Source organism: Tachypleus tridentatus, chromosome 12, assembly GCF_004210375.1.
Source record: "Tachypleus tridentatus isolate NWPU-2018 chromosome 12, ASM421037v1, whole genome shotgun sequence".
Classification (NCBI taxonomy): Eukaryota; Metazoa; Arthropoda; class Merostomata; order Xiphosura; family Limulidae; genus Tachypleus; species Tachypleus tridentatus.
In genome coordinates, this window is record NC_134836.1 from 58,529,606 (window position 1) to 58,545,218 (window position 15,613).

General features: G+C 31.3%; 1 protein-coding gene across 1 annotated transcript in view; it reads left to right on the forward strand.

Moving 5' to 3' along the window:
• LOC143233379 (ATP-dependent RNA helicase me31b-like) overlaps positions 1-15,613 on the forward strand; it is a 55,004-nt gene that overhangs the window by 30,267 nt on the left and 9,124 nt on the right. Inside the window, 6 exon segments of the mRNA XM_076469564.1 lie at positions 3,848-3,991; positions 6,876-6,970; positions 7,344-7,466; positions 8,978-9,106; positions 12,732-12,912; positions 15,027-15,238. Coding sequence (XP_076325679.1) covers positions 3,848-3,991; positions 6,876-6,970; positions 7,344-7,466; positions 8,978-9,106; positions 12,732-12,912; positions 15,027-15,238 — 884 coding nt within the window.

The following is a 15,613-nucleotide window of genomic DNA, read 5'->3' on the forward strand; positions in this document are numbered from 1 at the left end:
GTTTTCATGCTTCCATACAGTTTATCAAGGTATAACTGTAGAATATTGTTTTAAGTTTCCTCCCCTGAATTCAACTGAGTTGTTTCATTTTCTTTTGAACCAGTTTTTGTATCAGCCCAAATAGCCTCAGTAATTTGCATTGTAATTTGTGCAGGTCAAGGTATAGCTGCAAGGTTCCATTGTCTTTTCTGCCATTAAAGATATTCATTCATGCTGTATGCTTAGGATCCTTCTATCTCAGGAAGGTTAATTCAAGCACAGTGAATTGTACTCCTTGGGAAATGGCATAGCGTATCAGATCTGTATGTATCAATGGTCAGGATACCATTAGTATTAAATCACCAACACCACTGACCAAGATGCTGTCCCAAACATATACTGACTCCCTACTGTGCCTCGCTGTAGTTGTGCATGAATTAAGATACATTTTTCCTCTGCACTGTTAAACAAATTATTTCTGAATAGTCTTGGGTTAAAATCATGTGTAAAGTGCATGTCTCCAGTTATAGTTCAAAACCTGTGTTTGGTTATTCTTAGTAACAATATGTATAAACATCCATCCAACTCTTGCATCATACTGTTTTCATTCATGCCCATATTTACCATTAAGTCAGTGCCCAGATCTGTACTTGACCACGATCTCTATCATATAAATGATTTTTCATGATTCTTCTTGACCACTTATTAACAACGTCAGTTTTGCATCACCTCTTCAGATTCTTACATTAATTTATCTCCTATTTCATGAAATGTGGAGACTTAACTTTTGTTGCTCAGAGTTACTATACATAAATATTATTCCTTCATGGCTGGTATGCTATATTTCAGTCTTGGAAGGTGGTAATGGAGTTTGATTACTACTATGTTTTGAGTATAATTTGACTCTCTGAATTTTATAGGCTTTACACTAGTGTGACAGTATCTGATTCATCATATGACAACTAATCACAGTGACAAGTATTGACATGGCTGTATGCTGGTATAGTTCTTGGATAACTGTTTCTGTAAATAATTTCATTATTGTGTACATGAATAACTTTTATTGTTGTTTGACTTGTGCCTATTTCACATTTTCAATTGTAAAATTATATTTAGCTGTGAACTATTTGCAAACGGAGGGTAGTAATTAAGCATCACCTGATTTATATTTCTTTTTTGTCATCATGTGCTGCGAAAAGAGAGTATATGAATCTAAACACAACTTGAGGAAAGCAGCCATAACTAAATGTGAGGGCCCACAACCATAAAAATTAGTTGTATTTTCTTGAGGATGATGGTATTAACATTTTAACAGTTTGAAGCCTAGTTGTTAAATGTCATTTATCATGATGCTTGTGTTTATGGGCAAAGGTACTGTTGATGGCCAATAGAGGGCATTACAAGTATTATATGTCCAATCAGTTTGTGAATTTTTATTATTTTGGACTTAAAGAAATCCCCATTTCTTTATTTAAAAAAAAAAAATTGCTGATCCATTTTGAAATAACATAGAATGAGGTCGTTAGAACGATTAATAAAATATATTTTTGTTAAAGCAGGAATTATGGCATCTGCTGTAATTAAACTGTAAACAAACACCAAAGAGAAACACTTTGCATTTAAAAAAAAAAAAAAACTGAAAATTTCCTAATATTTGTGAATTGTAAAAATTGTGTTCCGTGAATTATCTTAAATTATTTTGAACCTTTAATTATTAAAAGAATGAACCATAGTCTGAGAAAGCATTGTATTAACTTTTGTTATTGCATAAATACTGAGACGTTACTCATAATCTGAGGGTCGCAGGTTCGAATCCCTGTCACACCAAACTTGCTCACCCTTTCAGCCGTGAGGGCATTATAATGTGACAGTCAGTCCCATTAAGCGTTGATAAAAGAGTAGCCCAAGAGTTAGTGGTGGGTGGTGATGACTAGCTGCCTTCTCTCTAGTCTTACACTGCTAAATTAAGAACGGCTAGTGCAGATAACCCTCGTGTAGCTTTGCATGAAATTCAAAAAACAAAACAAACGAAGCATATATACTAAGAAATAAATTATATGCTGAAATTTTCAGTTAACTGTGTTAAAATAACATTCGTATAAGACAAACAGGAAAATCTAATCAATAAAGCCAGCAAGATTGTAATAAGTATGAACCAAACATTATTTTATAAACTGTCAAAAAGTTTTATGAATCAGTTTTCTAGCACATATAAAACCTAATGAAAATGATAGGACTAGCTTACACTTAAATTTAAATGTATGAAACAATATTAGTGGTACAAATACACACATCAACAAGACAGATGAATTTATCATATCAAAAATAGGAATAAATCAAAATAAACCTCGCAGATTTATTTTTGATTATTAATAGTTTGTAAAGTTATCTCTAGGATATTTTAGGTTTGTCCTACAGTTGTCAGTAGAAATGGGTATTATACATTAATTTTTTATTTGAGAAATAATTTTTTAAAAATGCATCTAAATATTGATTTGTGTGTGTGTGATATGTTGAATGCAACATTGGTTCAATGTTTGCAGTGGCCAAATACAAAGTTTGTAGTTTGTTACAAATTAGGAACTCATATTATTATTGATAAACCAGAATATATCTTTTCTGTTTGCTGAGGTACTGCTACATTTACTAACTCTGACAGTGTCCCTGCCTACTACTGCCTCTGATGTATTAATAACCAATTGAAAGCTCAGAATGTCCCTCTAATGCTTTTCTCAGCCTTTTTGAAATTTTCAGGCACAAACCTTTTATATGTTAGATTCAAAAACTTCAGTGAGCTCAAAGTTTCATATTTTTCGACACAAATACAGTTTAGTTACTAAGTCTAAGAAATTATAGTGCAGTTTTGTGGAATTGATATAGTAATTTATAATTTTTGGATATTTCATATTGTCCATGTACAAAATTTGTTAAGGCTTAGCAACTTGTGGCAAGCAGCAAACTAATACAAAGTTTGTAACTAGACGGAAATGATTGTTTGCTGTACTTCTTTATTTACCATTTTGTGTTTTAAGAAAAATTAGTTGTTGAGATTATCTTTGTAAATACTAATAATGTTATACATGTATAATTTATTATAACTAAAATGTGACTATTTTACAATATACTGGTCCACTAAAATGCAACCAAGACTGGTTACTCTATAAAGACCAGTTTTATATTTTGAATACAGTAACATTGTAACTTTTGTAATGTTAGCTGGGCATGATTGAAGGTCAGTATAATTCAGATCAACTGAATCATGCAGGGATTCAATACTGAAAATACAAATAATATACATAAAATATAAAGTTTTTCCTTGAAAAACAAACGTGATAATTATCTGGAGGTTATAAAAATTTCTCATAAGATTTGCAAATTTTGTGATATCCATTTAAAATCAAAATGTATGTTAGATAATCAATAAAAACATCTTTAAAAACTTAATAATAAAAATAACATTTCCATTGAAAAGCCTTGTAATGTTTACTGATAATTTGCAAAATTTTGTGAATGCATAATGAGTTAAAAGTTACACTAAGAACAACAAAGTTGTTACGAGGTTGAACCCAGGGACTGAGGTCAAGGTGAAGGGGTTGCAGAACATCAAGATATTTGACTTTCTTTAAGGGTTGGGCAGCTAGCTTGAACTTATTTTGAAGTACATGTATTCTTAAGGGGAAGATAAAAATGTGTATCATTTGTTTTTGCTTTTTAGTTCTTTACTAGTGTTTTTTTTTTTTTATATTTATCTTACCTTGCTATAGTATATATAGTTACTAATTTACTACAGATTTTCTACCTAAGTAAAATAGATTTTTGAGATATATTTGTCAGTTTATACCATAAACCCTTTATTCTTGTTTTTCAGCTCTTGTAATGGTACCCACAAGAGAGTTAGCTCTTCAGACCAGTCAGATTTGCATTGAAGTGTCAAAATACATTGGAGCACGAGTGATGGTTACAACTGGTGGAACAAGTTTAAAAGATGATATCATGAGAATTTATGAAAATGGTGTGAATCTGTTATTTAATTGCATGAAATAGTGTTTTTGTTCTCTCTTGAAAAAGCAAGAGAATCGGAGGGGGGAGTTTTTAGAAAGGATGATATTGTAAAGTTTCAATGTTAACAATACCTAAAGAAAGTCCAAGACTATTTTGTTCCATTTATAAGAATATTGAGGTTTTAAAAACAAACAAAATTACCTTAGATAGAACATTCCAACAACAATGAAAAGATACAAATGCTAGAAAAAAGTAAATTTCCCAGTTTACACAGCAGTTCAGATTTACTGTCTTTCATGTAATTTAATCTTTCATAATAAACTGAAATTCTGAACCATTTAACAAGCTTATTTTTAGGAAAACTAGGTACAGAAATTAAACCTAATTTCAGAATATAAAGATTGATTTTTAAATGTACATATGTCAGTTTTCATCTATTATGGCAAGTAATGATTTTAGTCTTAATTTATTTAGTGGTGGTGGCATCCTGCAATCTAATACTTATGAAATTTGAAACTCCTTAATATTAATTTAGTTTTCTTTTTCCAGTTATGATGCGATGAAATCATCTTAAAATATCTGAAAAAAATTAAATTTTTCCACTCTGCAGAATGATAGTATAAGATATTTTCTTTCACTCGGTATTTAAATCACAGACAAATATTTAGCTGTCTTAACTAATTATTATTTCTCAGAATTATAAATGTTTTATTTTTTTTTGAAGTTGCACTACAAGTTTTAAAGAAATACTGTTACACTAAATGTTGTTTTTTATTTCTTAGCTGTAGTCAATGCATTACAAATTTCATGCCAAAGGGTGCGTAAAAGAAATGCCTAATCCAGATAGAAAAGTATGAAAATTCTTTAAATTCATGAATTTAGTATCCAGAATTGTTTCTCAAGATAACCTAAGTTAGCTCATGGCAACTTTTAAAATTTTTCTGCCATACTGTTAATGAATTACAATTCCAAGTGTTCTTCTCTTCTAAAGTTATATACTTGCAATTTTATTTTACAAAGGTTATGTTTTTCTTTCTTCTCGTAATGATCATTTACTAATATATCCAGGGTGTATTGTCAGGGATAAAAAAATCAGTTTGCTTTCTCTCACATAGTTCGAATTGATAAAGTGAAAGTTAAATATATAAAAGTGAAATGGATTTAAGAATGAAGAGAATCCTTGAAAACTAAAACACCTTAATGGAGAATAAAAGTAAACTGACCCTAAACTAAAAAAATAGTTCAAGATGAGCTGAAACAAAGTGATAAATATGACAGCAAATAGACCACAAAGATAAACGAGCAAGAAACTTAGAAATCAAAGTGGAGAAAGTGACTTTAATACTAAAAGGAATATCATCTGGGGTGGTATTCATTAAAGTTGAAAGGAAAGTTAGCAGAAGCATCACAACATTAGATTTAACAGTAGGGAAGGGAGACCCTCAGATGAATACAAGCTGACTAGACTGATCTGGTAACAGATTTAAAGTTTGTGAGTCATTTAATGGAAAAATCAGTCTGCTCCTTTCTTACATTTGATAGTCACACAAAGTTACTCATGATACCAGCAGTCTTGGAAGATAGAATGAAAAGATGACTCTCTAAATTTACAATGTTAGTAAGTTTTTGAAAGATTGAAGGAAAGCACCATGTTGAGCTAGTATGGTGAAATCCACAGACTTAAGTAATCACAACGGATGAATTGTTGTGAAATAAAAAGTGTAATGGAAGGAAAATAAATTTGTCTTAGTTGTTGTAGTGTGGTAATAGGTCAAAAGGAGAAAAATGATATAAAATTAACTTGCAAACTTTAGGAACATTACAACAAAATATATCATTAAAAACACACAGGAGTTACAAGTGCTAGCAGAAAGCTCATGTGATGTACATGGTAGTTAGAACAGGAGTGTAGATTCTTGTGTTTTTAAAGTTGCATTATAAACACTTTACAGCTCTGCTACTGATTGATAGAGAGAGTTTGTCCCTCTTGAGTAGCTCAGGTTGAAACTTATGCAGGAAAAGAGTTTGATGAAGCTTTGTAGAATGGACAGCAACTGCAAGTAGACGAAAGGTGGAAGACTTTGAAACTTCGTCCTCTACACTGTGTCTCCACAACAGGCAGTTGTCGTCCATTCTACAAAGTTTCATCGTGAATACTCTGCCTAAACAATCTGTCAAATAATAAGTCTTTGTTAATTCACATTGTTTTTGAATTTGTTTGTCATGAACTCCTACACTTGTAACTAGCAGAACCAAATGTGGCATGTGGGCTCTGGGCATCTCAGAAATGTTTATTTTTTGATATATGACAGAGCCCTCTACTTTTATTTATTCCATGAGAAACCTTCTAAGCTAAAATGTGGATGTGAAGTTATCTGGGTGTGTGATGGGTGTCTAATAATATATTTATAGGGTTATTGAACTTTACTTAAATTGTATTTTGTGTTTCTCTGTCCACTTTTTATCCCAGGGACACTATTTCTGAAGTTATTTTATCTCTCACTCACAGTCAAGTTGGACTAATGTTTTTGTTGTATCAAAACAAGTCCTGATTGGGTTAGCTAGTAAAGTAATTAGGGTTAATGGAGGATTATCAGTACATAGAGATTTCTTAAATTTAAAGAAGTCCTAAACTTTGATGTGGAATTATGGGTGTTTTATGCTAATCATTCTGATTTGATGTCAACTGGAAGGAATATTTCAGAACATTTAAATGTTTCATAAATGTTACAGATAAGAACAGATATTTGTGGTTTCTCATAAAATTAACGAGTTACTCTTGAATTTTGAAAATTTCATAAGTAACTATGGAATACTAATTTGAAAATCAGAAATATTAGTTTTTCACTAAGAAAATTAAATATACTCTTCTAAATTGTGATTTTTATTTTCAGTTCACATAATTATAGCCACACCAGGAAGAATACTAGATTTGATGGAGAAACATGTAACTCAGATGGACAAATGCAACATGCTAATCTTGGATGAGGTACAGACATATTTTTTTCAGTGTTGTCAGTGTAGATATAATAGAGAAAATTATTTGTTAAAAGAAATATTACACAGAGAGAGAGAGAGAGAGAGTTTATGCTGAAATGTATTAACAATGAAATGAAAATCATTTTAACTCCTGAAATTTTGTTTGTAATGATTGGTTTTGTTACATAAACTTTCTTGTAACATTTCACTTGTAGCAGTAATAATAATAAATTGAGTTTTAGACAACAGTAGATAATGCTTGGAATAAGTTGGTGGTGTACACTTGACTACATGTACATGTGCCTAAGAATGAGAATTATAGCTTTGAAATGTAAGTTTGGTACTTTTTAAATATTAATAAAATTATTTGTCTCATAATCTAGGCTGACAAGCTACTGTCCCAAGACTTCAAGGGTATGTTGGATAAAGTAATTAGCTATCTACCAAAGGAACGTCAGATTCTTCTTTATTCAGCAACGTTCCCTTTGACAGTTGAACAGTTTATGGTATGTTAGGCTTAGTTCCTGTCACTAACATATGGTTGTTTCATTGCTTATGTCTATAAATATGAAGATGGTCATGCTCCACTCTCGGCTAAAACCAATTATTTTTAAGACTCAAACAGTTGATGTGGATTATTCTTTTATGTAAAGTACTAGAAAGTTGTAGTTAACAGTATAATTGTTGTCAGGCATAATTAATAATAAAATTCCATCCATTATCAAAACTGAAGAAAAAATGTCTGTACAGATAAATTAAAGGAGGCTTCTTCCAAAGTATATGTTAGCTAACATGACACCAAAGTGAGAAAGATCACAGGATTTGAATGACATTGTACAGTTAACTTATTTAACAATGAAATTACATAAGGCTTAAATACTGTACTCAACATGTGGAACAAGTTTAGAATTCTATTGCCATTTTGATGCACTTCAAGACTGTATTGGACACCATGATGAACCTATCATTGGTTCTGAATTTTGTGAAGAGATAATTAATATAGTTCTGCTAAAATGAAAATACAGTAGTATTTGCTAATCAGTTTGTGGCCCCATTAATTAACTACATTTGATTAATATAGTGTTTCCTTAAAGCAAAAACTGTTGGTAGTCAGTACTGCCAGAGAAATACCCTCCACCAATGACAACAACAGAAGTCTGACAGCAAGTTCTGCCAGAAAGTTGCCTTCCCTGTACTCAACAGTTAAAAATAAGTGACATTTGTAACTCACTTTAGTAGCTTTGTTATAAAAGAAAGAACCAGTTTTAATAATAATGTTTTGATTACTTGAAAAGTTGGAATAATTGAAAATCCTATATATGTAAAAACAGCTAGTTTGGGTTGAGAAGAATTTTATGTAGAGGACAGAACAACGTTTCGACCTTCTTATGTCATCGTCAGGTTCACAAAATTCTAGGTACTGCTGCTATTATGTCAATTCTATTTTATTTTCTGGTTTCAAACTTGATAGGTGTAGTTGTTTGTTGTTGTTTTTTTACAAAGATATATTTGGAATATTTATCTTCATGACCTGATAGTTAGGGTACTTGCAATTTGCAGGTTGTGGTTTAAAACTTATTGCCAGAAATTCTCACAATTTCAATTGTTGGAGCATTGTAATGTGGCAGTAAACCCCATTTTTCATTGGTGAAGAATAACACAAGAGTTGGCAGTTTGTGGTGTTAACTAATTGCCTTCCCTTTTGTCCATTGCTTCTAAATTAGGGACATCTAGTTCATATAAACCTTGCAGTTTTGCAAGAAAGTCAGCTAACAGGTGAATACTATTACTGAAAGGGCTAAGGTGGAAAATAATTTTTTTTTTAATAGTACATGATAAGGATTATCATGATGTAAAAACGTTTATCAATAATGACATGAAATTTAAATGGTTCACATTACATTATTTCCTCTTGTAATAGTACTTGTCATGATGATTTAATGTGTTGCATGATTGTTTGAGGAAAGATTTGTTTGTTTTTTCAGGATTGTTATTTCAGATATTTTTTTTTATACAGAGAAAGTACTTAAAGAAGCCGTACGAAATTAATTTAATGGATGAGCTGACCTTAAAAGGTGTGACTCAGTATTATGCTTTTGTTCAGGAGAGGCAGAAGGTACATTGTCTCAACACGTTATTCTCAAAGGTATTTTTATGATTTCTGTCAGACAAAAGTTTCATTCCTGTATATAAATTATTTTTAGAACTGAAAATTTAAAAAAATGAGAGTTGTTTTCCTTTTTTCTTTGGTTTTCTATGCACAAAATAGGCCCAGTCATAACTGATGTTGTTTTGCAATTTTTGTAATCCATTATTTGAAATGTATGTAATAATACTACAATAAACCAAAATATGTTTAAATAATCCACAAACTGACTGTCTGGTGTGTAAGTGATGTAACTGTCAAAAACAAAACATGTAATTTCAATAACAGGATTATTTTGATTATTAAAGACAATGTAAAAACCTGTTCCCCAAAAACAAACAATGATTGTAAGACAAATATGATTATTTGTTTGACAACCAACCAACTTTTTAAAATAAAATACAGCAATCCTTGCACAGGACAACATTGTTCTGTGAGATTTAAGGTTGATCCTTAAGCAAAGGATTTAGGTTTCAATAATAACTGTTTTGTTTATTACAGAATACTCCAACAAAACTGTTACAATACACAGTCATCAAATGATGACAAACTTGCTGAACAAGTTTATCAAACTAGTATGGTGGTTGAAATCCAAAATTGGTTTTAATATTCACATTAAGGACACACAAATAATTCGGTTAGACTGAAACAAAATTATTTATCACTTTTCAGCTTCTGGTCAGATACAACATTCCCATGATCTTGGATATAAATGGATAATGCAGTGTATGTGATAATCCATATAATACAATTTTTCTTCTAATAGTTAACTTTTGTTTAAGTCGTATATATGTTTCTGCCTTTGTATGAATTTTATTGTAGATATATTATTAAATGCTTTTGTAGATACTGTTCTCTTTCTTTTTGCAAAAGCTTATTAGAAATAGAGAAGACAAAATGGAAATGTATTGAGTACCAGTGAACCGGTTCTAGAGTTTGTTTAATGGAGTCTCAGTGAAAGATATTTAGCTAATAATTGACAGTTTTTTTTAACTCTTAATTGTCAAAGGTACCATTCACTGCCAACATAGGTCTTGTGAGCTTTCATTTCATTAATGTATAGACCCTGTTGCTGACATTGGTCAGTAATTCGTCAGTGTCCAGCAGGTTGAAGCTTTGACTGGTAGTTTTTTGTTTTTTTTCAAGTTATAGGGAAACTATTTTATTTTGGTAAATTCAAAGCTTGTGTTAATTTGTTTAATAGCAAAACAAACATACACAAACATTTAATATTTTGTTATTAAAATGAAATTAAATACTTGCATGAAGAAATAAATTGTTAAGTGTGTACATGAATTCATATTTTAACATTCTTCTTCTAGGTGACCTGTTGTTTGCTTTCTGTTATCTCTCGTACAGTTATTTCATTTTTCTTTCGAGTATCCTGATTTCGAAATAATTTTAAACTTATTAGAAAACTTATTTGTTATAAGAACTGCAGGTATTCCGAGCAACACTAACTTTGATGGAAAATTAAATCTGTAAAGACTAGCCATATTGTTAGAAAGTCTTAAGAAAGGTCAAGGTGCAGAAATATACCTCAGTCATGTTCAATTGATATTTAATGTGTTCTGTTTGCTTAAAAATAATTAATTATTAGTTAAGACAATAACCAAAATTACTGTAGTCTCTAGCTGTGCTGACTTGAGAAAATGCTGGAAAAAGCTTTTGTTTGAATAATCTGTTAGCTCTGAGCACAGGCTCCATCCCTGTGACTGACCTCATAACCATTTTGTGCTTGTTATAATTTTTATTTTATAATTTTTAAATTGGTGAATTTATCATCACACAATTTTGCAGATTGTTAGCAAACATTAGAGCTTTTGTGTGCAAAAATCAATTTTATTTACTACGTTTTAAGGTTTTTTAATATTTTTTTTGCACCTTTTTCTCTTCTGGAATGTTAACTATCCAACATGCAAAATAATTTTGATTTTAAGATTGAAAATGCTTTTGTGTTCAGAATTTTTAAATCTTGCATGCAAAGTCTTTGTGATGTCCAAATAATTATCTAATGTTCCTTATATTTAAAAGAGAGAGAAAATAATTACAACTTGTGCCTCTTCATATAGAATTCCTAGTTCATACAGAACTATAGGCTTTGTATTTGAATGTCACAGATATCTAATTTGAACCAGCATTGCATTCAACATACGATATGACTCATAAAAACTGATATTTAGGTGTGTTTTTTAATAATTAAAAGAATAATGTTAATACTACAATTTTAAATTATCTATTGTTTGATGTCAAATTTATAGACTTAAAATAGTCATTCAATAAGATTTTCCTGGGTCTCTGCAAAAATAAGGCCCCCTAGTGGCACAGTGGTATTTCTGCAGACTTGCACACTAAAACCCATGTTTTGATACCCGTGGTGGGCAGAGCACAGATAGCCCATTGTGTAGCTTTGTGCTTAATTCTAAACAAACAAACAAAACAAAAAGATTTTTGAATGCAAGTCTACAAACATGATGACATGGCCTTTGACCTGTGATCTTTGCAGACATGGCTAATTACTGTAAGAGCATCATCTAATTTTTCTTTATACCATATGGTATTGATGTTTCACTTGGAATCCCTTCTCAGGATTCATGTCAGTTTATACATTAAATACTTCTATTACTAGTTCTTCTCCAAAAGATAAAGGCAGGTGCCAGGCCCTCTATATCCACTGCTGCTTATACAGCATTGAAAAACATGGAGGTAATTTAATAATTCACATGATTACAGTTATTAGTACTTGGAACAAAAGTAGATAGGGGAGATATCTGTACCCCTTCCCCATACCTTCACTTACTGATACAACATTAAAGGATATATTTACTTAATTATGAATGGAGAAAATGTAAAACAAATGACAGTAAATTTATTATTTATTTAATTGTTTAGCAGCTGAAGAGTTGGTAGTTGATGCTGTCTGACAGTTGCCTTCCCTGTGGTTCAGTAGCTCAAATTTAGTGACTGTGACAGGTGGTTTTGATAGCTGTGTAATAACAAGACAAGCAAGTTTATTAACAATGGAAATTAGACCCTCAATCATGAGGCATTCTTTGTAGCTATAATACAGGTTTGCACTTAACAACCAAATGTAATGGTATTGTTTCAATTACTAGAATATATGTTATGATCGGAGGTACCAGTTTTCAGAATTTAATATTTTTTTGTGGCATTGATTGATTAGTTTATGAGAAACTAACAAATGTAATTGTTACTTATATATATAATTGATTAAATGGAAAAACTAATTTTGTCCATAGTATGGTATCTATTTATGTAACCTCTAAAACCTCCAAAATACTTATCTGCAGTTTTTTTCAGTATCCTTGTATACTGTTTATGATATCTACTTTCCTCTACCACAAACTGTCACTAAATCAGGAATGCAGAGTAAAACAAATAGTTGGTATCTCTGACATCAGTTACATAATGCAGTGTTGAATGACACTTTGACTCTCACTGTGCACGTAGGCTTAACATTTTTCAACATGAAAAGAAAGACTAAAGTAACTTCTCTATACTTTATTGATTGAATAAGTTCAATATTAATGTATAGTGTGATGATTTATATTAATAATGCAGCCATGCCGTTAATATGTTGTGATGTTTTATTTGTATGTACCAGTTACAAATCAATCAGTCCATCATTTTCTGCAATTCAACTCAACGAGTGGAACTCCTTGCTAAAAAGATAACAGAGCTAGGATACTCTTGTTACTATATTCATGCCAAGATGTCTCAACAACATCGTAATAGAGTCTTCCATGATTTCCGTGCTGGTCTTTGCCGAAATTTGGTCTGTTCAGGTAAGAAATAGGTGCTATTAATAAATAGAACTTTTTGATCTTAGAATATTCACATATAAACTGATTGTTAAATTACTGTACTCCATTTTTGAGTTATTTTCATTCCACTATAACAGTATGGAGAACATGTGTGCACTGACTTTAACATTCTCTTTTCTGAAAATAAAGTTTAGAGATAGCTTTACTGGGCAGTAATAAAAACTCTTATAAATGCATAGTGTTTCTACAAGATTTTGAAACCTTAAGATACAAGTAATATCATGTTTTTAAAGTTGATATAACTTAGTTTCCTTCTATTGGCATTGTAATTGACTGTCCTACTTCTGGAACAAGAAGGCTGACTTCTTGGTTTGATAGTTCTTCTTAATGATAGTAAAGTTAAGTGAAAATCAAAAGCAATGGTAATTAGTGTAAGAAATAAATAATTTTATGTTATGAGTTCCTTAATATAAACATGTGATTTGCAAATGATTGAATGAAATCAAAATTGATAATTGGAGTGTACTTGAGTTATTTGTGAATACTGTTGACATTAAAAATACCTAGACCCCCACTACTTAATCTAGTTCAGACCATAACAGTTGTTGTTCTTCATCAATACTCGTGACATTAATAGAACCTAGACCCCAACTACTTAATCTAGTTCATGCCATAACAGTTGTTGTTCTTCCTCAATACTCGTGACATTAATAGAACCTAGACCCCAACTACTTAATCTAGTTCGTGCCATAACAGTTGTTGTTCTTCATCAATACTCGTGACATTAATAGAACCTAGACCCCAACTACTTAATCTAGTTCATGCCATAACAGTTGTTGTTCTTCCTCAATACTCGTGACATTAATAGAACCTAGACCCCAACTACTTAATCTAGTTCGTGCCATAACAGTTGTTGTTCTTCGTCAATACTCCTGACATTAATAGAACCTAGACCCCAACTACTTAATCTAGTTCATGCCATAACAGTTGTTGTTCTTTATCAATACTCCTGACATGAATAGAACCTAGACCCCAACTACTTAATCTAGTTCACGCCATAACAGTTGTTGTTCTTCATCAATACTCGTGACATTAATAGAACCTAGACCCCAACTACTTAATCTAGTTCACGCCATAACAGTTGTTGTTCTTCATCAATACTGATGACATTAATAGAACCTAGACCCCCACTACTTAATCTAGTTCACGCCATAACAGTTGTTGTTCTTCATCAATACTGATGACATTAATAGAACCTAGACCCCCCACTACTTAATCTAGTTCACGCCATAACAGTTGTTGTTCTTCATCAATACTGATGACATTAAAAAATACCTAGACCCCTACTACTTAATCTAGTTCAGACCATAACAGTTGTTGTTCTTCATCAATACTGATGACATTAAAAAATACCTAGACCCCTACTACTTAATCTAGTTCAGACCATAATAGTTGTTGTTCTTCGTCAATACTCGTGACATTAATAGAACCTAGACCCCCACTACTTAATCTAGTTCACACCATTACAGTTTTTGTTCTTCATCAATTCTCGTGACGTTAATAGAACCTAGACCCTTACTACTTAATCTAGTTCAGACCATAACAGTTGTTGTTCATGAATACTTATGACACTTAATAGCACCTAGACCCATACTATGTTGAATCACAGGTCTTATGAGCTCTGGTGTTTGATAAATAACTTCATTGGTGCTGGGTACTGATGAAGTATTATGTTTGATATATTTTTCTCTGTTTTTACTCAAAAGTTCTTAGAATTATATAATGTTCCACTAAGGCTTGTAACACATTGAGGGATTGGTTTTATAAGAAAATGAATTTGAAACTCTAAGCTTTCTTAGTAGGTATGTTATTGGGAAGGATTTAAAAAATGTGTGTGTATTCCATTAGTCTGAGGCTTGTAAAAATGTTTGTGGTTGTGTAACCAATATTTTATTTTACTAAAAATGTACTATTAATACTTTGTCTTTATTTTTATTTTTAATTCTTCAAACTTTTTTGTTTGAGAAAACAAATTAAGTTAATGTGTGTAAGGAAATTCTCTGTTCTTGGGGTCAGTTAATGTTAAAAAGGTAAAAAATTAAGTATGATCAACATAGTGTTTGTTTTTATTACAGACTTGTTCACCAGAGGTATTGATATACAAGCAGTCAATGTGGTTATCAATTTTGACTTTCCTAAAATGGCAGAAACTTATCTTCACCGTATTGGTAGATCTGGTCGATTTGGACACCTGGGTATTGCTATCAACTTGATTACATATGATGACAGATTTGCCTTACATCGTATTGAACAAGAACTTGGAACAGAAATAAAGCCAATCCCTAAGGTACAGATAAGTATCTTGTTTTTTATACAAACTGCTTTTATTCAAATGATTTTTACTCAGTTTGTGTGTGTGTGTGTGTGTGTGTGGATTGGTTAAGGTTTGTGAAATGGTGTGGTGGTGATGCAGCTCTTTTTATGGAACTTTGAATTCCACCACAATAAGAACTGATCTCTCAGTTCTTCTAGCATTACACAAACACATTGTGTTTATAAGTGATTTATGATGATAAATCTGGTGACGAGTGATTCATGTGACAGTAAATTGGTTAGTGCTGAGCAGACTACATAAAGGTTTGTTTCAGTTAGACATAATTTAATCCACAAGCAACACATACTGACATTTTTTATACAGGTTAGATAATAAAATGTAATTCAC